The 27,211-nt window shown below is 41.5% G+C and overlaps 1 protein-coding gene across 1 annotated transcript in view; it reads right to left on the bottom strand.

The window, feature by feature from the left end:
* The window catches only part of cdh23 (cadherin-related 23), a 227,593-nt gene that overhangs the window by 137,545 nt on the left and 62,837 nt on the right, over positions 1-27,211 (bottom strand). The window contains exons 6-8 of the mRNA XM_042501637.1: positions 14,996-15,190; positions 14,777-14,905; positions 11,621-11,699 (exon numbers count right to left, since the gene is read on the bottom strand). Of these exons, the coding sequence (XP_042357571.1) occupies positions 11,621-11,699; positions 14,777-14,905; positions 14,996-15,190 (403 nt within the window). The remainder of the gene's footprint in view (positions 1-11,620; positions 11,700-14,776; positions 14,906-14,995; positions 15,191-27,211) is intronic.

The raw sequence follows: 27,211 nt of genomic DNA, 5'->3' as shown, positions 1-27,211 counted from the left end.
CTTCAGATTCCACAGAACGGCCTTCCACCTCAGCGCCGCTGTGTCGAGCTTGACCAGAGAGACAGACTGAAATTACACAGTGACTCACAGCTCCCACTGAGAGGAAAATATAATCATATTCTAATTGCTGATAGAAAGTGTTCTCCAGTGATCTGCCAGGACATTGTGATTAGACCCCTAGGGGGTGAAAATGGCTGCACATAGATATGAACACACTCAACTTCAGCAAATATAAATGCACATTTCCTATTTGCATTTGATATTCATATTTAGTGGATGTGTTTATGTGTTCCATGTGTGTGTTAAGGTTTTTCTATTCCAAAGTCTTATGTAGATAGTGTGTGTGTGTGTGTGTTATGTAGATAGTGTGTGTGTGTGTGTGTGTGTGTGTGTGTGTGTGTCTGGGTGCATGCGGTGCTAACTGGCAGAGTTTGATTCTATGATGTGAGACTCCAGGGGATTAGCCATACTCTCATATTACCGACAGTACTGGACTGGAAAATGAGAAACCATGCCACGATTTTGTCTAGTGTGGAGTACACACTTAAATGCACTCATTCACACGCGCACACACAGACACATACCCCTACATAAATGCCCACAAGCATGCACGCACACACAAACAAACACACATCAACAGGGATCATTTCCTTGTGGTGCAAATTTTGTATGTGTGCAATAGCTTCAATAGCTAGTGCTACAATTACGAGATAAAAGTAATCCAAATAATTTGCCACTTTGAATAATCTCAGCATTACCAAAGCATAAAGAAAAGCACGGGTGCAGATTTCATATTATCTATTGACAAACACATTTAAAGTTTTGTGTCATGAACAATGAAATGAAGGCTCATTTACTGAGAACGGTTTTCCTCATTGAAATTCTCTCCTCCACATACAAAGAGCAGAGAAGAGGGAAAAACAGAGAGGCCAGAAACTGGAGTCTATTGAGTTGCACAAATGGAAAACATACATGTGTAGTTATTATGTGGGGATTGCCCAAAAGAACAGAAGAAATAAGGCATTTGATCTGATGAGTTCAATCGGGCGTGTGACAAGTGGATGACAATGACTTTCTCCGAGCAATGAGCTTTTGAGGACAGCCGAAGCAGGAGTTCTCCAAGTGTAATCGCCATGACTAAGCCAGTGACAACTGTTTTCTCTAGTTTGTGACAACACCATGGGGGCGCTGGAACATTCTAGTAATGTGATATGGCATGCAGCCAGTGCTTGGAGTCTTGAGGCTAAGATTTTGTGTACTTTGCTAAATGTACACAAATTAGTGTCACTTTTAAGGATTACGCCTACAGGCAAATCATGTTGATGATGAGGTTTTAGTTATTGTCTTCAAACTACACTCACTTCTAAATCTAAATGAACAGCTTCTCACATACACTGACTCGCTTGTGCACATGCTCATCTGTGCATTGACGCACACCCCTCAGTGTATGACAGCTACCAGTGCATTTGTATGTGTTTTTGTGTGTGTGATGCAGAGTGATAATGGCCCTGTGGGTGTCTTGCCATTGGCAGACAAGCTGCATTTCATGAATACTCAATGAACCAGTTTCATCAAAAGTTTTTCTTTAAAAAAAAGGTTCAAGGACAAATATTCTCAGACAATACACAACAAATGAAAGTGACTTCCTTTTTTGCACAGGTATGGCACTCTGTGTGGTTGACATAGGTGGTTAGATGCACTTACACTGTAACTTTCACGGTTACCTCTACTTTGTGACAACATGTTGTCTGCTTTTTCAGCAAGGATGGACTTGTCACTGCAATGAATAGTACAATAGTCTGCACAGCAAGTCCATTTTTCCAGTGGAGACTGTGACACACTGCCCTGATTTTCCAAACTGGCACTGAAAGCTAAAGTCCAACTGAATTTAACTTTGACACTAGAGTGTCAACAAACTTGAGTTATTTAACTCCAACTACTATTACTACTACTGCTACTACTATTCTTTAAGAGAACATGACAAACATTTACCAAACAGGAGATCATTTCACAAATCTGATATCTGAAAACTGGTACATTAAAAAAAAAAAATCAATAATAAAATTATGATCAAATAAAATAATAAATAAAAAAGTCGTTTTTATGATCAGTAGGCCTGTGTAATTTCTGCCGTTAGTCAATCAAAACAATAACGAAGGATGGACTTTGATGACGTTGTGAAGCAGCAAGCGACCACAATTGCAGATGAAAATCTGTCTGACTTGACTCAGGCAGATATTGTGTTCACTGATGAGGAAATGTATCCATAAAGTTTTATTCACATGACATTCATTCTTAATTTTACTAGATTCATTTTATGTCATTTGAATCTAATGAAATAGCTGCAAGATACCATAAAGTAACGTTAACTTGCTATGGTTTTAAGTTTTGGTTAAGTTATGGTTTTGTTATCCGTGGTAACAGAAATCACACTAAAGGCATATTGAATGTTATGACTTTACTATGCACATTAGATGGTGGCTGTTCTTGTCCTGCTCATTAACTAGTGCTTCTTTTCTTCTCTGTATTATGGTGAATGGCAAGTAGCGTGCATTAGCGCCCTTCTCACCTGGTGGGTTGTTTAATTATATCCAGTATTTACTGAACATTTGTTCTATTTCTATCACACAAAAGTCTATCAAGATAATAATCATTATTGTTTCATCAACATGAATAACATGATTGGGTTTCTGGAACCACAGAAACAAAGATGCAGCTTAATATCTGACCTCTTCTCACTAAATAATGATCCATATTGTACTTATGCTGAACAAACTGTACTACAGTTCTTCCCGAGTGCTTCCTCCTTTGACTTTGCTTCCAGATGCTGCAGTAAAAGCTAAGCTGATTCTCAACCTAGTCACAGACAAAGGCATCGATCCACAATCTTCAGGTCTCGTGGAAAATAATCAAACTCACAGATATTGATTGCTGGCTTTGATCTGTCAGCTCAAGGTGTCACATTTTCTCTTTTCAACAGAACATTGAGCTGGCAGTGTAGTCTTATCTCTTCACTTTGTGTAAGCATGTGCGTGTGTGTGTGTGTGTGTGAATTTTTCTCTGTCTCTCTAAGAGTAGACTACAGTACTTGGGATTTACCCTCCTATCTGATTTTTTTGCAGTTTGCTAGACGATACAAAATCTGTTTTTGCACGCTCTGTACAAAACAACAGCTGGCTGGAAGACAGAAGCAGAGGAAATTGGGTTTGGCATCTGGAAATGTGCTTGTTCAGAAGCAGATAGCTTAGGATAACATTTCTCAAAGCCAGCAGTATCCCCTTTATCCTGAAGATAAATGGAAATAAAGGAGAACCTATAACACCAATAGATAAAACTGAAATATATGTTAGGGATGTAATGTTGCTACAGAAATTTGCTTTGAGGTGACAACAACCATCAAATGAGATCAAAGGCAGAAAGGTGGATTCTGACTGAACCTCAGTAAATGTAATCTTTTCTTATTTTCTTTATTGTTCCTTTTTTTCCATTTAACATTATATATCTTAAAGGATACGTAAACAATTTTCAACCAGCATTACAACATAACTATGTGGGTTGTATTTGTAAATGAACTGTGGTAAACCTCCCTCCACCTAACCAGTGCATAGATCCCCCTGCTTCCCTCCCAGTAAATGACGTGCGCCATCCGGTGGAGTTTCACCAGCTCTCGGGTTATGTGAGAGGCTGTACGTTCGCATTTTGGTATCGCCCACCACCCATGCCGCCACCACAGGCACAAAGAGTAGACGAGAGGATCAAGAGACAGACCTGCCCCTCTTTCTCGCTTTCAATCTTGGACCAAACTCTGATAAAACGGTAAAATGAGGCAGTGCTATTCAAAACTAGGCCAACTAGACTCAACTGCCTATATCTTGTCCCAAATGTTTTCATATTTACCCTGTTTAGCTGTCATATTAATAGTTTGTGAACAGGCAGTGGGCGTTGTACCATTTCCGATATGGTGAAACACAGAGGCTGAAAAAACGTGTTGAACAAATATAAACTAAGATTCTGTAACTGAGTTTCCCATTTCTTCAATGTTTTCAGAAACATGCTTTATCTTATTGTTAATACGAGATTGCTTGTTACCAGCTGGCCACCATTGAGTCAAAAGTACAAGTTTGCATTACCAGCAGGAGCATTTACTGGTCTAGTGCGAGTTGTAGGATTTCTATATTTTGAACAGTCCCTTTTCTCTGTTTTCTGTTGTCATATAGCACCAATTTCAAAAGTGTTTTGGTCTTTTTACTTCATAAACAGGCTAGCTTTACTTTATAACAAAATCAGTGGTAAAATACTTCTCTAATGCCTGATTTGATATAATTTTAAGATATTTAATCTGAATTTCTACTATGAATTGTTGAGTGTATCTGTGGGACATGGGCTGACTGAAGTTTGGATTAAATCCAATGAATGAAGAGAAGATGGAAACCTGCCGAATGAGACCTGTATCACAGCCCAGTGAGGTCTGGACTTGACTGTAAACACAACCGCCAGGCTCTGCTAGAGTCGACTAGACTTCGAATTGTGTTGTGATCAGTGTCCCGCAGACTATCTGCCTCCTCAAAGAGATTACATAGCAACGGGCTGCGGAGAGCCTCCGAGCGTCTAATTGAAAACCCGGAGAAATCCCAGCGATGCAGCAGTCACAATAAGAGCTCCCCATAGAATAACAGGTATTAGCCTTGTCCATATTACAGCATGCCTGCTGATACCAGTTAGGTAGTTTGGAATCAGAGCATCAGGGTGTAGCAGTAGTAAGGGATAGAGATATGTGAGAAAAGGCAGAGGAGGGGAAATAAGCGCCTTTAGGACTTATCAGTTTGTCCAGGCGGGAAATGGCGTGGCCATACTCATCTGACCTGTATGCTGGGAGGAGGCTGGTGCACAAGACCAGTCTCCCTCAGATCCACTGCACTGGACAGCATACAGACAGGCGTTCACATGCTGTCCCAGACAAAGGCTGTGGAAATCATTGGCTGCCTGTAGCTACACTGCGTCTGTACAATAATGTGGTCTCACACCGCAGCCTCTGACAAACTTCAAAACAGTGTTGCATTTTTTAGTAAATAGAAAAATTGAGTTATCATCTTTTATCAATTTAGACAATTATTCTGCTTGGGTTGCTGCAAATTAAAATCCAATGCGGTCAGGCAAGAGAATGTGAGGAGTTGGCTGGCAGTGGGACAATTTCTTTGCTGCAGTTTCCAACACGGAGACGAAGCAATGAAAAAGGAAGAATCATCTAAAAGGAAAGAAAAGGGTAGAGATGGAAAAGGGCTTAAGATGGGATTAGTTGTGCTTGCGTGTGACAAAAGAGATAGAAACAAGCACACAGAGATAAACAAGGGGCTGATATGAAAGGCTTGGGGGATGTCCTTTCATTCTGCGCGATGCTAGGCTGACTTTTATTCCGCTTGTTCTTACACTATTATTACAGCACAGTGGCGAGGCTACACAAAGTTTACACGAGGGCTTAACTCTTATCCTTTACAGACAGCATTACTCTTGGACAAGACTTGTTGGCCTCTAACTCTCTGTATTAGGAATCACAGATAGCCAAGCTCTTTTTAGAGAGGTAAAGTTTACATCCATTTGGCCAAATTTGGGGAATTTTCATATTTCTTGAGCATTATACTCTGATTCGATCTCCTTTTTTTCCATTCTTCCTTTATCCTTCTATCTCTTAGAGACAGACTGTGTGGACATTGTGTCTTGGCTTTGGCGTGTCAGTCCCTTAGGTTGATGTCAAAGAAACAGGCTGAGGCTGTCTGTGCTCCTGCTTTGGTTGTCCTCAGGGTGGGTTTGGATGGATAATGGCTGATAATTTGGGATTGTTTGTTTACTCGAGCTGTTGTCAAAACCTCAGGGTTAATATGCGGTATATGTGAATACAAGCTAATTGCAAAAGTCTGATGCTGAACTTGTTTTTATTAGAAAACCACTAAGGGTCTATGCACTACTTGGTCTTTATCTTTTGTAAAAATATGTCCCTGGTAAGAGACTACAATTGTTATTGGGGAAAAGGTCATTTAACATTCCCAACAGTGACTGGAGTCATAGCAACCAGTGAAACAAGACGGAGCAGGCGGATACTTGATTCCCTGAACAGGTTGGTTGCGCCTCAAAAGAGATACCTGAGCACCTGTCGAATTCTGATGCTCTCTTCCAGCATTTCCTAATGGGCCAATTACCAGCACGAGCCCAGAACAGAACCTTATAACAGGTCTTTAATGCACATTTAGAAGTGAAAGAGACATCACTTGATATAATATTGCCAGTGGCCAATTTCGACTGATTCAGAAAATGTAATGAAGGGAAGATCCCCTTTTTTGTTACATGGATAATGTTTAGTCCTTTTAGATGAGAGAGTTTCAGACAAGGGGAAAAGCATTTAGATTTAACTTCTGCAGTCGCCATTCAAAGCATGCCTTTTGGGAACGGACCGATTGTTTGACCTCCAGTATTGGTGCTTGAAGCTTTCTCAAGATATGCTCATGCAAACAACTTCACACTCGCCACTGCACTTCGTTGGGTTCTGAGCAATACACCTGCCATGACATAGCTGTGTCCCCTCACGATGCTAGAGTACATGCGTCATTTGAGTCCAGTGTCTTACATGAATATTTATGCTATTTTGGACAACATATTATACAATGACTTTTTCATGCTATTTTGGATGACATACTATACTATGACTGTTTTCATGGGCTCAGTGCAGTCAAAGCCAGGCTGTATCTAGGAATAAAAGAGTTCATTCTGGAAGTTAAATCGCTGATGCTCAAAATATGTGAGTTTGCTACAATGTAACATCTCTTTCTTCATCTGTTCTTGAATGGGCCGTGACAAGTGAGATGTACTGAGCATGCCATCCAGCTGTACAACAGTTAAAAGAGCTCCTCTCTCAATACATCAAACAGTGTGTACATAACATTACTAACAAATATGTCCCACAGACAGTGTTGGGAGGGTGGCTTTTAAAGTGTATTCCACTACAGATAATTAAGTACATGCCCTAAAATGTCATTTGTAACGTATTGGGATAGATTACTTCAAAAGACCACAACTTTAAACTGTAACTGCAATGAAATACATGCACTATATTTTGTATTTCAAATACAAAACACTATTACATTTTGATACTCTCCACCCTGCCCGTAGATCTCAAGAGCTTGTACTGGGCACTGCACTTCCTTGTGTCCTCAGCAATACACCAACCATATGTGAAGTCAATCTGAACAATTATTGTTGAGAAAATTGAAGAACAGACACACAGAGACTTCTTCCATTTTAGTCAGATCACAAATGAAATATTCGGCTGAACATTAGCAGTGCCAGGAGAGAGCTCGGTAATGGTGATAATTGCCAGAGCACCTCTACAGCGTTTGTCCGATCAATAATGATTTGTCAGTGACTCTGCAAAGCTTCCTCAGATAAAAAGGCTTGCAAAAATTACACATTCATTAATCAAAAAAAATCTCTTGCACCTATGATTTAATTCTGGTTCAGCATGCCTCTCGGCAATACCAGGGCATACTCACAATGATTACTGGTGGATTAGAAGTGAAAAACTTATTTTTATCTTCCATGTTTCAATAGTTTTGCAAGCCCACAACCCATAGTTAATGGAGCTTTTAAGCTGGTCTTTAGGCTTTGACAATTATACTGTAAATCGCAATTGAGACGTGCAGCCGTTTACATCATTAGGCAGTAGAAGCACATTTGGGTATCCCTGTTTACAGGACAAGGAAATATAAGAAGCAATTGCACCACTTCTACAATGATGTATATTAGGTCATTAAAAGGTCATTAAATCAATATCACCTCTCTTATGTGTGTTTGTTTAAGGCAACAGCCACTAAGAGCATGTACTAAAATTCTTCTTTTCATGGTTTGTTTTTGTTGGAACATTTTGGGTCTGAAAGTACAATCAGTAGAAAGCTTTCAGGGAGCTGTGATCATAGTAAGCTCAGAGCCGTTGATTTATAATGAGACCAGTAGGTCAGAGGTCCAATAAGGGATACATCATACCCTGTGGGCCGGGGATTTACCATCAGAACCGCCCCGCCGAATCTCCTCCATCACAACAAACAATAACAACTGCAACATTGGAGGCAGAGCGCTGCTGTGATGCTATCTCTTGTACACATCAAATCCCAGATCCGCCCTCTGATTGGAGGAGGGAGAGGAAATCCTCATCTTGAGTCCCACAATCATTAGCATAAATCACAGCTGCAATTAAAACCTCGTTTATCTTAATTACTGAACTAATGAGACGAGTCCCGCAGGAGTGAGCCGCACTCTCTGAGGACACTCGGGGCGAGGAGCGGGAAGGCGTTGTGTGGAGTCACACTTAAGTCTGCAAACAAGCGCTCCCTCACACTAATCTGACTGCAGCAGAGCACATGAGCCTGGATAGACAGAGACATATGGGAAAATACACATGTACAAGCAAAGCGCGCGCACACACACAGACACACACACACAAACACACGCATAGAAAATCATCTGACAACCTTACCCTCCCACCTTTATCTACTGGCACTGCATCACCCTTCAACTTTCATTATCTATCAAACTTATAATGATTTTATCAAGCCTACAGGCTCCATCTCCATAAGGGCTTAGCGCGGTGCTATAACTCTTGATTTTGCAACGACTGGGAATACATCGCAACACCTAATTAATGTCTTTTTAATGCTCTTCTCCTCTAGAGCTTAACTCAGCCCTTCAACTTTGCAGCAAACACAACACACACAACAATACAACATGTGGCAGCAGATGGTAAGTAAGACTAAGTAGGTGTGTGCAGTGAATGGGAGCAAAGTGTTTATAGTGAGCTCCATGAAGAAGTGGGCTGGGCTCTGGACTGTGCACACATGCACTGAAGCACAGACATTCACAAATAATACATGACTGTGTACAAGCTCACATGCGTGCATGCACACACGGGGGTCAAATTCCTTCGTTCAGCAGTGAGGTCAGGCAGTGACTCAGCAGATGGCAAAACAATGAATATCTTCATCACCCAAAATTCCCATGGTGCGACAGTGCCAGCCCTTATCAGCCAGCTGGCAATACTGGAGGCACCGATGTTCTTCCATCCTGGCCGTTCTGGGCTTGACGGGGGCACGCAGAGTTTAAAGGATACAGTCTACGCAATGTAATCCTCCCAACTGGTGTTCTTTTCCAACACACAGATCAGTGTTTCAGACCTGAAGGATCTTTGAGGGGTTGCTCGTCCTTCAGGATTGAAACATGATTGAGATGAAAATGAACACCTTACAGGGGTGTTAAAGCAGTATTATATCAGTGTGAAGGCTGCCAAGCCAAAAATGTTGTTTTTAATCTTAATAGTAATATGGAGGGGGAGAGGTAAGCAAACAGACCACTTACTGAATGAGACTCATTCTAAACTGACAGGCACACAGGCCACTATTTGCAGTCAGCATGCCGCTATGCCACCATTTCACAATATAAGAAAATACATTGGCCTAGCGGTGCATCATGGAGAAAGCAGTTAAGTTGTTTCTTTGCACACATTAGTGATTTCCTGGCAATCGCAAACAGCTGATAAGCCGTTAATCGATCTCTTTAAACACGTTATATCAGTCTCTGAAGACGCGCTCTCTCCTGAAGGCATGGACGGCAATATCTTTCAACAAGGCCAGATATCTTAACACTTACTTGGAGGTAGATCAGAATCTTTTATATACCTTTTACATATGTAGAATTTAATGGCGGTAGTAGCTAATCATCACAGACCACGTATATTAAAAAAAACAAAAACAAAAAACTGACATTTTACATATGGTCATTCTCATACATACCATTGTAATCTAGGACTGGGACACCCAGTTTTTATGCATTTAGTTAAAAGGTGTGCATTCACATTGTCAAAGCCAGCCAGGCCTTTGTGTGTAAGAAAATACTGATGATTTTCAAATCTGTGAGTAAAACGTTTAACGGTTCGAGCACAGATTTCTGCGTACCCACTGGTGTTTAATGAAGCCCATTCAGCGGCTCTGACACACACAGATTAGTCACAAGAATTCAAATTTAATTATTTCACAATTATTTGAGTTTACATGAAGTAGTTGATAGTCAAGTTACTATTGAGAAGGATCTGTTGTTGTCATAAAGATACAATTTCCTTTTACCCCTCTGACCTTTATGTGCAAAATAATTAACACAAAAAATAATCAGATGGTGCGACACAGAAACTACAGTAGGAGTAATAGAGAGGATTGTAATTGTCATTTTACTGAGCGGTGTTAACTGAGTTATGCTTGCTCCATTACAGACTTACTGTGAGTAACCTTGTTACAGTGTGAACATGACAGCTGTATTAATCTCAGTTTTGAGTAATCTAGTTACAATGACAACACTACAGTGCATGTACACTATGTGTGTCCCACTACAGGTAGTCCTCTTCTCTCTTCTTGCTTATATGTCTCCTTTTCATTGTATCATTCACTTCAGTGTGGCCGCATTCATCAGTTCATATAGGTTCAACACAATCTCCACAGTGGTTTCACAGGATTGGAAATTCAGAACAGTGGAGTGTTTTAAGCTCAAATCTTGTCACTAAGGAAACACGCAAAACCCTCAGAAAGTAACATTAGTAAAAAGGCTGAGAGTAAAACAGTGCAAATGTGTGTGTTTGTAAACATCCCTGTACAGCATGGACAGACAACTATGCATAAAACAATACCTCCATCACCACTACAGGCATTTCCTACGCGCTGTTATTCCTCAAAACACAGTTTCTGTCATTAAAAGTTTAATTAAATTGATTTCTACATCCTGCAAACTTACCAAAGGGATTTGGAATCATTTCTGTTTTTCATGTCATTACATAGATAATGCTAAATAATAAGATACTTAATAGGGACAATCCCAGATATGGATCAACACCAAAATCTAACTTAAAGCTCCTTGCCCCAAGGTAAATCTGTCCACAGAGTTTCATGGAAATCCGTTTTGAGTTTTTGAGATATCCTCCTGGCAGACCGACAGACAAAGTAACTGGCAGGCACAAACATCACATCCTTGGCAGAGGTAAGAAAATTCTTCAGGAGTATTAAAGCAGGATCACTGCTATAACCTTATCAGCACCCTGCAAACTGCGGCTTCCTCTCTTCTCCTTTCAAGTGAAACTCTCAGGTATAGTAACAGTTATGGATTGTAGGAGGACGCCCCGTATGGCCGTCATTAGCACTGACTCTTTATCTCGACACCCTTTTCCCACACTGCTTGTAAGACATATCTAATAAAACAATCAAACAACACAAGCCAGCAACAACAGAAAATCATGAGATCACACTCCTCTGCTGAAGGTTAAGTCTGTCACTCTGACAAACCATAATCCTGTTTTGATGGCAGGAGCCAACTGGTGAATGATAACACTAAATGAGGGCTGACTTCCGCACAACGGCACCCAACAGTGATTAATAACTGCTTATGGTCGAGCCTATTCTCCAATTCTCAGGCCGCTCTCTGCTGTTATTGACTGCTGTGCTTGATGAGACTTGTCTATTATTGCTGTGGGATTATGATAAGAAGTGATCGATTTCCCCTCTCTGTGCTGTGGATGTCAGATTGATTATGTGGCTCAGACCTGAGATGATGGTGTAGCCGATGCCTCTCGGTCGGCCGAGATCCTGGTCAATGGCTGTTATCTTGCGCACTTCGTATCCCTGCAGACACACACACACACACACACACAAAAACATACTGTTAGACTGCAAGATGGCATGAATCAGTGAAATCTGTAACTGAAGCATCAACTTGAAGACACAATATTTCTCAGTCAGATACTCCTTATTCAGAGAAGACCATGAATGAGCACTTTTGCCTCATAAAGACAGCAAATTATTCTGAAACATAAGAGCACTGTATTTCCACTCAAAGGGAAAAAACAGTGAACAAAAAGGCAAACAGCATCACAGCAGGCAAATCAAAAACTTTTTTTTTCATTATTGTGTGTTTTATTAGCATTTCATCAGGTTTTATTTCTCCTTTCATTGTCTCAAAACTCTCAGATGGTGCAAAAGCGTCTACAACTCGACAAAACCACAGTATGACAGTTGGGAAAAAAATGAAAAAAAGAAAAAGAAAGAGAGCAAAAGCTGTTTGAAAAGTCTTTGATCCGCTGAGCTTTCCCAGCCTTCGTGCCTCAATCAGACACGGTGGTGATACTTAAAAACCCCTGTGCTGCAGTGAGAGATGGAGGGACCCTCCCTGCTTCCCCTTTTCCTTCCTTCTCTCCTTTTCCAACCCTCCTTTGCTCCCTCACTCATCCCCCTTAGCTCTCTCGCTCACACCCAAGAAGCTGCCTCCCATTGATCCTGCAAATTGTGTCTTAGGCGTGTTTATGCTCCATTTCTGCCAAAGCATCTCCTGTCATTGACCAATTACAGCAGAATCAATTACAAGCCTTTTAGAGAGACTGATTCACACCAATCACTGGCTGAGAGGGAAACACACACACACACACACACACACACACACACACACACACACACACACAGAAGATTTAGGAACAGTCTAGGAGAGAAATAAGGAACAGAGAGAGCGAGTGAGGAGATGAAGTGATGCAGAATTAATATGAGCAATATTCTCGAGCTGTCCACACAAGTGGAATATGTTCAATCAACCATCAAAGATACAATCCCCTCTCCTGCAAACACAAACACTCCCACACACACACCAGCACATCTCCCCAAACCAAAGCCACCCCCCACCCTCTTCATCCTTTCATTTCAAGCTATACAGTGCATTACCCCCCAACCCATTCTCCTCTTCTCTCTTTCTCCTCATTGATTTGACAGCCAAATTGTGTTTGTCCTAGAAGGAGCTTAAACGTCAGTCCAAGCAGCATGGATTCACAGCTATAACAGCTGAAAAACCCTGCCCTGTGATTTCATCTGAAAAAAGAAAATATTTTCTTCTACTCCTTTGTCAAAGTTTTCCACGGATGACGGGTTGATTGGCTGGAGAAAAAGAGAGAGACAGACACAGAGAAACAAACAGGAACTGAGAGGCAGATATAGAGGGGGAGAGTTTGCATGCGTGTGAGTGTGTGCGCACTCACACCTTTGAGAAATGACCTATGACAGGGATCCAAGTTTGATATCCCTTTACGTGTAAATGTCACGGACCTTGAGAACAGTTGACACTCGTTCCGTCACTGTACGCCCTCAGCTTATCACCACCCAACACAGCCTAATGGAAATGACACATGCCTGTTAGAATCGCACATGAGGGCATCGGAAGTGTGTGTGAGTGAGTGTGTGTGTTTGTGTGTGTGTTTGTGTGTGTGTGCGCGCGCTGTGGCATTGTTGGCCTGTATTTCTATGTCTTTCTGTCTCACTTTAAACACTGTTGTTATCCTGTCTCTATCTGTTGTGGGGTCAAAGGGGCTCGGCAACAGATTTTGGCTGCATGCCTGCCGTGACCTCCTCCCATAGCCTTGCTGTAATAGGATTATACACTGCCCCCTACTGTTAGAGGCAAGAGCTACAACACTCTGAGGCAGTATTACTGAGGCTTAACGCTGCTCAGCTGCTGTGAGAAATCTGGAATCCACTCACCAGTGTCAACTTTGTGATCCAGCGTAATGCCGCTCTTTTTTAACTCTCTCCTCTTTATTTCGTCATCTAACTTTTTCCTCTCACCTTTTTCTCATTTCACCCCAACATCTCTCTCTCTCTCTCTCTCTCTCTCTCTCTCTCTCTCTCTCTCTCTCTGCCCCCTCACAGCTCCCCCTCCTCTCCCTCCTGCTGTGACCTTCCTGGTGACAGTTGATGAATCAGAGAGTCAGGGAGACACCGGGCGTCGACTCCGTCACGCCCCGTTAATATGCATGCAAATGTAGCACTTGACATTTCTACTACAGCGCGTGCAGGCTGAGGGAGGGAGGGCGAGGTGCTGTGCGGGTGGGTGTTTGAGTCTGGGGGGTTGCTGGGTTGGGTGAGATTTTGGGAGAGGTGGAATAAAACTGATAGAGATAGAGGGAGAGAGAACAGAAATAAGGATGGACAGTATTATGCCCCTGTGTGCAATTCCCTCTCTACGAGTGGAAACATCAATAGCTGGACCATTAGCCACCTGGGAACTGAGTTTAGAGGGCTGAGTCAGGGGAGTGAACATAATGGTGTACAGGGAAACAGACATTCGGTGTATTAGATACCCATTACAAAGCAACTTGCAATAAAGACAAAGGTAAGGTCATGAGGAGACTCCACTGCTTAGCACTTGGCACAATGCAAAGACTTCATACTTCACACACATGCAGCGGTACGAGCACATGAGGAAGCATGGTGAGATAAATCCTATAGCCCCAGTGACCTTTGCTAGCGGCCTCACATCCCTGAAGCAGGACTGTAAATCTCCCACAGTAATTACAGTCTCCTACTCTTGCAGTGCTGTATGTAGGGGCCTGAGGCAGAGTTTGGATGTGTGTAGGTTCCTGAGGGGGGGCTCCAGGAAGGAGGATGAGAGTCAAGACATACCACCCTGATAATAACTCTATAATAGATCCTGATTTCTAACCATATTTCTCTTGCACCTGCTCCAAACACCTCCTGAATAATCAAAGAGGAGTTAGAACATGGGACAGGAAGAGCTGGGGATGAGCGATGAGGTGAGAAATAAGTGGAACATGTTGGCAACAGAGAAGGATGGCAGGGGAAGGAATGGACAGATTACAGCATTTCAAATAAAAGCTGCATGAATGCTGTGGCAGTGTGATGTCAGGCGGGACTGTACTGACCAGGGGAACATCCTCCTCTATGTTGGTACTGTAGGGCAGATTGGTGAAAATGGGGTCCATATCCTGGACATCAGTGATGGTGATAGCTAAGTTTGCAAGCCGGGACAGAGGTCTCACTTTGTCTTGATCCTGATAAAAACAGAAAGAAAAGTTCAGTATGCATTGTGTGTTGGCTCTGTGTTAATGTAGACAGAAAATTTCTGTTATGTGTGTGCTGACCGTGGCGTTGACGGTAAGCTGGTACGCTGAGGTTGTCTCATAGTCCAGGGGTTTGATGACAGTGACGGTGCCTCGGGCCCCGTCGATGGAAAAGAAAGGAGAGGGCGGCTGGAAGGAGAAGAGAACACTGCCTCCGGTGCCCTGGTCGGGGTCTGTTGCGTTCACCATGAACACTGATCTTCCCACCGGTGTGTTCTAAAAGACAGCACACACACACACAACCTTTAGCACTGATTTATACTGTAGTAGAATCTCTTTATTACAGTAAGAATTGTTCAGGATCAATACTATTATACTACTGCTTAAGCAGAGACTGAACTTATAACTTATCTAACCACATTGCCAAAGATTAGACTTTAATTTAGTCATCATTTTCAGGACACAGTGTCCCAACTGTGATTGTGAATGTGCATATTCTTTCCCTGCAGCAACTTCCCCCAAATTATGAGTGCAAATAACAATATATTCTGGGTCAATAATGATATATAAAAGCAAAGATGGCTGCTTCGATTAGTTGTGATTGGTTGCTGGCCAAAAGGCTGACTCAGCAATTCTTAGGTGGCTCCAAATTGTAGAGCAGCATTAGGCTTTTCAAGAGGGTGAAGGAAGGGAAGAGGGAGTCCAACAGGTCTGCCACTGTGAAAAAATCCCATTTTGATGCAAAGAAGCAAAATGACAAGCAGCTTCAGATGTTCTACTTCTCCATATTTTGATGTGATAAACAGCGTAATAGAGCATGTTATTCTGAACATGCACAGCTGCATGTAAACAGAAGCGTTTGCCCGAATATTCATTTTCATTGGACATGTACACAGATATTATCGTTTTTGTGGAATAAGGGCATGTGCATGTAGACATTCTCAGTTAGGCAGTATATCTGTTGCAGCTTCACTTTGCGACTCCCCCTGATAAAAACAGATTTTACCCTCACAATAGTGCACCTTCAATTGCATGAGGATATCCTATTGTCAAAAAAATATTTGTGGCACCTTGTCACTAAATATAAGCCTTGCCTATCTGTGTTGCCTTCCAAAACTGCCTTTTGTATCTAAAAGCTGAGAGTTAAGAAATATCAGCTGGGCAGAAAGGCTATGCGATGCCATATCAGAGTACTGTTTTTTTGTCATGGTCAGTGTCCAAACCTAGTAAGTGGGAATAGAAGAGGAGGCCATATAAAGAAACAGAGTCCTCAGGTTTTGCAGAGCAGCTGTAAGTTTAAGGAACATCCTCATGAATTGGAATTTCATCTAAAAACAGCCACACACATGCAATAAATAAGAAATGCCTACAGATGCAAGAAAAAAGTTTGAACTGAAGGACGGAGGTTTTCCAGGTGTGTTACTGGAAAGAAACGTATGTAAGTTCCCGTTCTCTCCCTCTCTTTGTCTCTCACACATTCAACTGCGCACACACGCGCACACACACACACACACACACACACACACACACACACACACACACACAGTCCAGAGTGTGTGGCCTTGTTTACTGCCTGGGGAGAGCGAGACCACATGGGGAGGTCATGGTGTTAGACAGAGCTGGGCCCTGAGCCAGAGTTAAAGTGACACAGTAAGAGAGCAGTTGACCCTGCAGTCTGTCTGCTCAGGTGTCAGGGGAGTGTGAAGGTGTATTTGCATGTGTTCATGCTACCATGTGCTAGTGTCTTGGTGTGTCAGAGTCCAAGTTCTGTGTGTTTGTGTGTGAATTCTGGGCTTAGAACGTGTGTACATTTGCTTGGACAGAACATGTGGATTGAGACAGTGGCTGTGGACATATGCGTGCACCTATTTGTGCAGAAAAATGTTTGTGTCCCTCAGACTTAATGACCTGCTGCCATCACCAAGGTAACAGAAAAACATAACAACAGGATAAGGCAAACCACCTCTGTCTACATGACTTTACAATGCAGTTGCTGCACACACTCTTCTTCAGTCTCCCTGCTTCTGCCATTCTTCTCGCTCAATTTACTTCCTTTAACTTTCTCCCTTTGGTCTCTACACATGCATGAGCAGCACTGGAAACTGGTCTGTCTAACCAGATTAGGCCAGAGAGCCACATGGGGATCCAGGGACAGAAAAAGGAGAGGGATCCGAGTAGTGTAGCTGCAAGGGGAGTACGAGGAGAGCAACAGATGCCAGAGAGAGCAACAGATATCACAGGGCTCAGTTACTCAACCTTGGAGCTGGAACCCCCATTGTGTCCTCTGATGTTTGCAGACACATTTACAGGTTATTCCTGAGAGGTATGTGTTGAAAGTTCATGTATTTTAGATTAAAATAAGAGGATTTTAAAGCAGAATAGCTGTATATCAGTGAATTTCCCTGCCAGTTTAGATCTTAGATGGGTAAACCTCCAAAATCCAACACCCATTCTTAAGTTAAATGTTAGTGCTGTGGGAAAGGCAGTGGCTGTTGAGATACATGATCTGACTTTTTCAATCCCAACATGATACCTGGGCTTTTGGTACTAGCTGATTCCCAGTAGGGATTTGAAACCAGTGGTTAATTAATAAGCTGGAAGCCTCATTGTTTGGATCTTTCATCTATAAGGCAAGATCAGGCTTAACTTAAGCATTAAAACAGAAAAACAGAATTTACCAAATAAATGCATTATATAAATTCTATAAATTTACAGCTTTGTTTTTAGAAAAATCATAAATTGTGCACCAGCAACTTGGTGAAAAGTCTTCAAAATTTTGGGACTGTCGACCCAGGGCTCCAATGGGAGGGGGCCCTCAAAAAAGCAATTAGTGCCATTAATTAAAGTAGTCTGAATAAACTGGCTGAAAGACTGAACTTTGCATGAAAAAAACAATAGTGAAAGCTCTCTAAGGCCCCTCTCATCCCTTAAAGGTACCAAATGGTTTAGTCCACTGCTGCAATTAGATTTCTCTCTCAATGTAGCTAGAGCCGAGTGAGTGACTGCTTATGCTTCTGGAGCACCAACATACACTGTCATGTCTCTATTCTCTTTTTATATCCTATCTTTTGGCGCTATGTCTCTTGGATGCCTGCTGCATTCAGACTGGCACCTGGTTGCTACCTTTTTATAAAGCTCTGACCTCATGCCTATAAATGTCCTGAACACAAAAAATTAGAAGAACATACAGAAAATACGGGCAGAGGGCAGAGTCTCCGCAAATAAATAAACAAACCGCCACACACTTCAATAGGGTCATAAGTGGTGATTGAGAGGAATCACCTCTGTACAAGTTTTCCTTTCAAGAAAATCTGCATCCTTCATCTTTAATAGCCTCTTTGGTAAGGCGGTCAGTTTGCAATACTCTGTTATCCTGCGGTCACTAAGAGGCTCGACTGCAGCACTTAAAGTACAGCTGAATCAAACTTCAGCGTCAGTTGCGGATTGAAGGAGCAGAGTTACTCATCCACTCCTCCACAACAATAACTGCATTTGAATAAACATCTAAGCTGCATTTCTCTGATATATTTATTATGCTTGTCAAGTTGTCAAGGACTGGAAACACCTGTAAAGAAGGTGCCCCTCAGCCTGCAGCATGACACTGGAGTGCAGGCACAAATTATATGGATAAAAATACACTAAATCAAATTCAAATCAAATATTCCTACTTGTGCTTGCTTGTGTGTGTGGACTTGTATACCTGTATGTGTGCCTGGCATGGGTGTCTGCTTTATCAACTTTGCTTTGATGTCAAGGAAGCAGTTTGATAGTTGAGCATTAGGTGAGTGTGTGTGTGTCTCTTTTTGGAAAGAGGATGCGATCTGGATGTGTGCGAAAGTGTGTGATATTACATATCCTGTTCCTCCCCTAAAGCATGCCAGTTTCTATCTCTCTCTACACAGCAGCCTTTGAAACAATGACTCATTAACACCTCCCAGTGTCAAATGCCACAAGGTTTGGTAAATAACGTCACACACTCAAATAAGTAAACACACACACACACACACCAGTTTTGATCTCCCAGATTTGACAGTACCACGGTGTTCAAAGCAGTTCAAGCAACAACAGTTCAAAGCCTTGCTGAGGAGCACAGATGACCAACTCTCAGCAGTATGTGTCAGCGTGCCAGTGTGGTACTTCAGAGGTGTGCGGCTTGGCTGTGTGCAGGTGTAGATCATCTTTGAGCTGCTATTAGACTGCCTACCAACAGAATCACAACAAAACCATTACCCATTCACCTTTTTCATGCTTATCTTGTTTTCCCTTTATCCCCCTGAAGGTCAAAATGCTCCCTTTGGATAAGTGGTGCATTTCATTACGAAGAGAAAAGCAATAAAGCAACCCATTTAAACAGTTGCTTTGGATGTTCAGCAACTCATGATGAATTTCTCTGCATTCCAGAGTTTAAACCTACAAAGTGCACACCACAGTCTGGTAATCAGAGCCCACAGATCCATCAGACATACAGTCATCTACTTGGCCTTTTGTACCTTCCACTGGGTCTCAATAGCCTCGCCATCAGGCCATTGATTGGACCCGTGTGATGCCGATTACAAGTCAATGTGGGTGACCAGGCGCAAAATGCAAAGCAGTGAATCCCTTTGTTTTTATTATCCTACAAGACTGTCCAATTGCTCCTCCATAAATGCATCACATTATAAACAATGCCCAGCAAGGCCTGGCGAGACCAGTGGCTGCTGAACTGGTACTGCTGCATGCTAGTTTGAGAAGCACTGTACGAGTCACTACCTATTCCTTCACAAGTGCAAAAGCCAATTGCTTAGCCATGGCTCATATTCCTGCATGTATGCCTTGACAGTGCTTTGTAGCTTTTGAATAAATGAGGGCTATTTCCCATGGGAGGCAGAATGTTAAGTGGTGAGACAGTTTGAGACGGATGAAGAGAGTTCCCTGCTGTGTCTTATCTGAAGTGCACTGCAGGAATCGCCCTCTTCTCCCTCTGAGAACTAGTACTTATGGAAGGAGAGGAGGAGAGACATACTGCAGAGTACATAGCGAGAGACAGAGAAACAGAGATTTAAGGGGAGAGCGTGCCATGTTTATTGGAGATGACTTGGCCCCCTTGTTGTGTAATAAACCTAATTGAGGATTCATTCAAATGTTGGCCTTAATTCAGTGTTCATACTTGCATCTTAATGCAATATTCATTTTTGGAAATGTATTATTTCTGAACTACAAAAGTACATAATTTACTCAAGTATATACTTCAGTAATGCTGCAAGTGCTATATATGAAAACAGACTTACAAGAAAACTCTTAACTTTTTTATCTACAATTCTCAGGTTAATTGTTATCCTACAAGACAAACAAAAAAACTTTACCTACCAATGTATCAAATGTCTAGTGGACAGTACTATTTGAAATACTGTGGAGCCAAATTATGGAACATGAACTTAAACTTTTTAACAGGTTCTATGTCTTTGTCCTAACACAAAAAGAAACTTGAAAGTGGTTTGATGTAAAGGAGATTTGGTAGTGTATAAATCATAGCTGTTTCGTGTGGTTACTGTGTTTCTGCTTCATATCGATTTATTTGACATTCCGTTCATTTCTTTTTAGTAGTGATGACCAGGTTAAAGATATGTATTTAAACTGATATTTTACTTTGAATCATGTTGTATTTTTTAACTTTGAGTATATTTTATTCTTTGCTCAAGGTAGGGTCCTTAGAAAAGCCCTTTGTAGGTTTCTACATCACCTGCACATGTTAACTGTTTTATATTCTTATTCCTTTTTTTCTCCTTTCTTTAAATCTAAATGTGCAAATAAATAAACTAAACTAAACTCAGTAATTAGATCATTGGCTATTACACTACCAGTTGATTTTTGATGTTCATGATCCTCTTATTTGATCATTATTGAAGTTGATTTAAAGCAGAAATTCAGTAGATTGGACATTAATTAAAGGCACGCACCATTAAAAACAAGGTCCCTTAGTTTACAGTAAAACCTGAAAGCCCCAAAGTCCAAGGGACTCTTAGAGGTCCAAGATAGAATTGTGTCAAGGCAAAGATCCATGAAGGAGTGCAAGAAGTTGCAAAATCAATGAAAGCTCCCAGGAGCCAGGTGGGCATCGTCATGTAAAAGAAGAAGTCTGGAAATGCCGTGATTCTTCCCAGAGCTGGCTCTGTAGCCAAAGAGAGAAAATGAGCAACAAGAGCATCGGTCAGGCAAGTGACCAAGAACCTAATGGCCATCCAACAGGGCTGCAGAGTTTCTCTACAGAGATGACAGAGCCTGTCAAAGGGGCCGGCATCACTGCAGCATTTCATCCATCAGACCTTTACTGTAGCATCGCAAGATAGAAGTCACCACAAAAGCAACACATAACAGGCCAAGAGATACTTGCCAACCAGCAAACATCAGTGGTTTCATGAGACAAAATATATAACTTCTTGGAATGAGCTCTGCATCATGGCGCCATCATAGCGAAAGCCACAAGGCAGTTCATCAACTGGTTGATACAGCATTATTCCAATGAAGCATGGTACTTGCTATGGGGATGGATTCTTCTCAAGGGTAGAGACAGATCCTTGATGAACACCTGCTCAAGAATGCACTCACCCAAAACCCTATGCTATAGTACAATAAGTCACACAGTAAGGACATTGTTGGATTGGCTTTAGAAAAAGTCTGAATGTCCTTAAGGTGTCCCTACAGTGAACCCTAATGAAAACATGACGGACAACTGAAGACCACTGGTGCACTCAGTCCATATGAAAAACACTGATGAACTAGCAAAGAAGAAACATTAAAAAGATACTGAGGTTAATCAATGCAGAGCCTAGAATTGCTGCCAATGGTGGTGGTACCAAGCAATAAATGAAGGGTCAAAATACTTATAGTGCCAACTGTATATGTGCTTTTTTATTTGTCCATTTTAACTCTGTAACGATAGGGTGAGGAAGTATTATTTAATGTAAGAATAGAGTTAAGGAGTCTGATTGCCTGTCCTCATTCTCAGGTTGTCAAATACAGACACTTTGTAACGCCTCTAGGTTTGGGATATCAAGCAAAAGGCACCCTTCAGCTTCTTTATGAGATGTACTTGGCCTTCAACTAACTCCAATGTGAACCAGTTCACATCAGTACTTTGTCTGTGAGAGTCTGAGTGGGGCCAAACTCCGTGTGGGGCAGGAGGGAGGGGAGGTTGATGGGCCAAAGAAATCTAGACTTTCACCAATGAGACTGCTGTTTGTGCCCCATGTGATACCAAAAGCCAGCATCATTTTAAAATAAAGTTACAGAATTTACATACAGTCAACAGGCTCTGATGTCTCTCACATGGCGTATTTACATATTTACATCATGCTGCATTGCATAACAAACATTTTTATTTGTAACCCAAAATCTTTTTTTTCTGAACCAAACCAAGAAGTTTTGTTGCCCAAACCTAACTCTGACCATTTCCCAAAATTAACCAAGTGTTACAATTAGGGCTGTCAAACAATGATTATTTTTTTCAAATCATGATTAATTGCAGAATTTCAATAACTAATTGCAATTAATGAAATTTTTAAAATCACGTATTCAATTCCATTATTTTGCATTACAAAACAGTTATAAAGTCCATATAAACAAGGTAAAGCAATTCTTCTGATTGTCTTGATTAGGAATCAAATAACAGCAAAAAACTGCAGGGGAATACCATGAAGTGTGCATGTCTATATAGGGGAGACTTCTGGTTACATATAGGACCCATTTTCATTAAGATATATTATGTTTCATATGATACCAGTACCCGCGACCCGACCCCGGATAAGCGGAAGAATATGGATGGATGGATGATACCAGTATCATCACTCTAGCTTTGAAAAATAGCCAAGTATAGCCTCTTAAAGACTGGAATGTTGGCCAGCAATTAACATGATTAAAACAAACGACAAAATAAAGAGTTATGTATGGACTTTAATTGCATCGCAGCGTTAACATTGACACCCCTGGTTACAATGTGTTTTAGCTGTGCGTCACATAGATATGCAAAAGGATGCCCTGTGCATCACTGTCAAACACAAAGGGATGTGACAAAGTGTCTCTATTTGACAACCTGGGAATGAGAACAAGTTAAAAAAAAAGGGGCAAGCATGTCAGTAAAATACATACTACAGGATGTAAAGAGACTGAGAAAAACAAAGGCTAAGAGGAAGACAGAAAGTGAGAGACGAGGAGGAAAGTAAGAGCATAGACCTAAGCATATGAAAGCGAAAGCATGTCACTAACAGCCATGAGACAACTCTAATAAAAAAGGGAGTCCCTCTCTGCTTTTAACTGCACCTCTGCTGTATAATATACTGCTGTTTGCACTGCTGTTTCTGCTGCTGAGGTTGAAGGCAGCAGCAGACTACTGGTCTCCTGTGAACCAAATTTCAGGTTCGAAATGACAAGGAGACTTCTGGGGCCCTGGAGAGTCAAGGCTGGCCAGACCTCAGGACTACATGGCCCAGCTTGTCTCTGGGACCTTGAGGGATGACAGGGACTGAAATCCACTGAGGCCTGGAGCTTTAAGTGTAATGGATTCCAGTGGTTAAACGTCAGCTCTCTGCTCAAGGGAGTCCTTGAGGGAGCAGTCGCAAAATTGCGTGATGGTACTTCGTCCAACAACAACTGCACACTATTTAACTCATTTATACGTCACTCTTATGATGGAAGCACTGAAGCCAAATTCACTCAGACTGCAGTGTGAAGGCAAATTATGCTCTTCAGGTGCACAAGCTAAAAGCCCTAAATTAGGGTATGATTTGTTAAAAAAAATTATGCAAATCACCCAAACACAACTCTTGGAGGGGAGTATGGTGCTACAGTATTGGAAGCATAGTGAGAGCAGACAGCAAAAAACATAAAAAAAGAAATTCTAGCATTGTAAACTACATTTTTTTTCCTTACAAAAAAATAGTCATTATCACTCTGAATGTGAAAGATCAAGGGTTTATGAAGAAATTATAAACATCTTGCATTGGTAGCATGTCGTCGTAACTCATTAAAAAAAAACAGACTGCAAAAGCAATACCTCTACTCTGCACTTTTCCTTCTCTCTAAGGAAATGTAGATTGGTCTCCATCAGCTCTGGAATTTATGCCATAATGCCTGTATTTTTTTGCGTGGGGGAAAAACAAAGTTCCATCACAGCTGGTTAGTATTCTTCTATTCATCTGCTAAGTGCATATTGGATACATTCATTACCATTTTTGACAATCAAACTCTGACTAAGTTAATTTATCACCCAAAATATGACCTGATACTGCCCTGCTTAATCTGATCCAGCATCCCTCTGCATGCTTAAGTACTTCAGTTGCTCAGGATTTGCTTATCTATGATATCTGTAACAACACAGTCACTGTATTGATTTTGTGCTAAGGAAAATGTCACATACTCAACCTGAGATTTTCTAAGCAAACTGTCTACAGATCGTTGATGATTAGCTGCTTGGCTGAATACTGTTCTGTATACTATTCTGTTGATTGTGCCTGGGACAGATTGACCAATAAATGCAAGTAAAACAAGAGACAAAGAACCTGAATGACCCACAGTGATTGTGACATGATTTCTGGAAAAATGGTCTTTTGGTTGTCACAGTGTTTATTGTTGAATGTGTATGTTTACATGACTGCAGGGTGCTCTATTCATCTATCAATCTATCTATTCTCACATGGAACAATGTCAGGCACAACTCCAGTGACTGCGATCCCATCAGCTCCTTTCACTTGTGCACTGTAATTCTGTGCTTTTTTTGTATCTTCTTACATTGTTGGTTGCTGCTTTATAATTGCTGATGTTTCTGGATCGTAATGTTAATCCAAAGGTTTCTGGTTGTGGAATGATTTAACCATCCACATATTCCAAACTTCACAACCGTATGGTTGGTCCACCCTAGCACGGTCAGCAACTCCACTCTTCGCTGGTTCTGCACGGTGCGAGGCAGTGATGCGCAGCAGTATTGGGACAGCACCTCACATTCCCACCGACACACCAGTCCTTATTCCCCATGAAGCACACGCCTCCTCTCCTTTTCTCTGCTTTTTTCACTTCATGAGGATATTCAAGTAGCCCTCCTGATTAACACACACTCAACACATTTCTACCACTGATATGAAATGCCATTATGTCTGAGGGACGTCAAAACATACTTAAGATTGATTAAATTCTTAATGAAAGCTGATCTTGTACTGATTTTGAATTCTAACTGATTTTCATAGACAGACTAAAATATTCACTGAGAACTGAACAAATGACAATCAACTTGGAAACTAAGAGCAGTAGTTTAGATGTGACTCAACTCTAAAGAAATAAATCAGACAGATTGATTAACCCACTGACCAACTGATCAAATAACCCACTGACTAATATTGCCATGTTGAGACCCCGCCACTACTAGGCCGGAAAACCGGGTACAGTCTGCCCTGCACCCTGTTGATTCATTAAGAAACGAAAGAAAAGTCAGACTCTGGCATGCTATTTCCACTATCTGAAGTCAAGTTGACTTTTTGTTCTATCTGGTAAAGGCCACAGCAAACCCCCAGACTTTTGAGTACAATGCTCTGCTCTTATTTTGTCAGAAATGTTAAAGACATGGTGATTTGCAGGGGCAGTGCCCGGGCTCTGGCCTCCTGCTGCTCACAGCTCCAGAGGCCCAGCTGTTCACTACAATAGAGCCATGATTACACCTACACTGCTCGCAAGGTTCTCAGTTCCTCCCCGGCTGTCTACTCTACGCTTCCAACCCAGCAGGCATGTGATTGTACCAGCTCCGCTCACCCTTTCACTGCCTCCCTCTCACAACCTCTGTCACTCCATCACTGCCTCCCACATGTGGCGTCTCGTCACACTGCCGCTGGCATTAGTCTGACCCTATGTGAGGGAATGTATTGCAAATGAGGAGGAAAAGAAGCAATATAATTAAGTGAGAGTTAAAGGAAGAAAAATATGTTAACTAGAAAGGCTTTATACACAAGTGCAAAATGTATCTGGTTTTTGACGGTGTCAAGAACGAACTCAACCAAAACTCTATGCTTTAGTAAAATTAGTCACACAGTAAATATATTGTTGGATTGGCTTTAGAAGAGATCTGAATTTCCTTAAGTTGTCCCTACAGTGAACCATTATTAAAACAGTAGGAGACAACTGAAGACCGCTGGTGCACTCAGTCCATTTGATTGTTAACAATATGTAACAGGACACCTGGAGAAAGAGTCAAGTTTAACAGCTGTTTTAAATCTGAATTCAAAGTCTAGAGATAACAATTGAAACAGTGCTACTGGTGTTACCAGCTACCTGCGCCTGGTGACTCGGAGCTAACCATGGGTTAAGCTGATGAAACAAACTTTATAAGCTCTGAACACAGCTTATCTTTTTGTGGCAAGTTGCTTTGGTATACTGTGAGAATTGCAATACACTCTACATCACCGATACTTAACTTATGGCCTGCGGGCTAAATCTAGCCTGTAAGCAAGTGCCGGGTGCTCCCCCAACCATTTTCTAATACACAGTGAAAACATTTATTCACACTGGGATTTTTTTGTGCACTTTAAATGTAAATAAGGTGCCAGGGTGCATTAAAATGCATCAAAATAGAGCTTGTTTATCAAAAAGTGCCACGGGAGGATCCCCTGCCACCTGACAGAGGTATGGGCTAAGCCCTAAATGTCCTCAACTTCTAGAAACGCTCCTATGGCGCTTGACCTGTGCAGAGCTGCTGTGACTGGCCCTTGGCCTCCTGTCATTTTGCAAAAGTGGCCCTCGGACAAAGCAAGTTGAGTATCCCTGCTCTGAGTTGTCTAGATATAGTGTAGAAAACACAAACTCAGCAGATAAGCAGCATTGCCTTGGGACATTTTTTATTTCAGTTTCCTTTTCCTATATGGTATCTTGTTTCGTATCATCACCTAAGTGTCAGTGAAGGACAAAAAGAATAAAAAGAACTGGTAACAGCCCTTGATTAATGCCTAGATATGTTTTAACTAGACCTCAGCATGATGATCATATCATGAAGATGAAACTATATAACAGTAGGAGTGAGGATATGCTGCATTATCTTTTAAATCACTTGCTTAATAATTTACAATCAACTTATAATGAATGCTGTGTGTATTGTGCAAAAGTAAAGTCTTCCTTCCAAACCAAGTGTCTACAGTGTTACAAAAGTTAAGAGATTGAGACTAATAAACAAGAATTTTAGAAAACACAAAGCAATATTAATGAAAGATCTGTCTGTATAAAAGGCTTGTTCAGACACCAATTAAAGCAATCCACATGGATAACTGACTGATTATCAGCAGGCTG

Source organism: Plectropomus leopardus, chromosome 15, assembly GCF_008729295.1.
Source record: "Plectropomus leopardus isolate mb chromosome 15, YSFRI_Pleo_2.0, whole genome shotgun sequence".
NCBI classification, from domain to species: domain Eukaryota; kingdom Metazoa; phylum Chordata; class Actinopteri; order Perciformes; family Serranidae; genus Plectropomus; species Plectropomus leopardus.
This window is presented reverse-complemented; position numbering and strand designations above follow the sequence as displayed.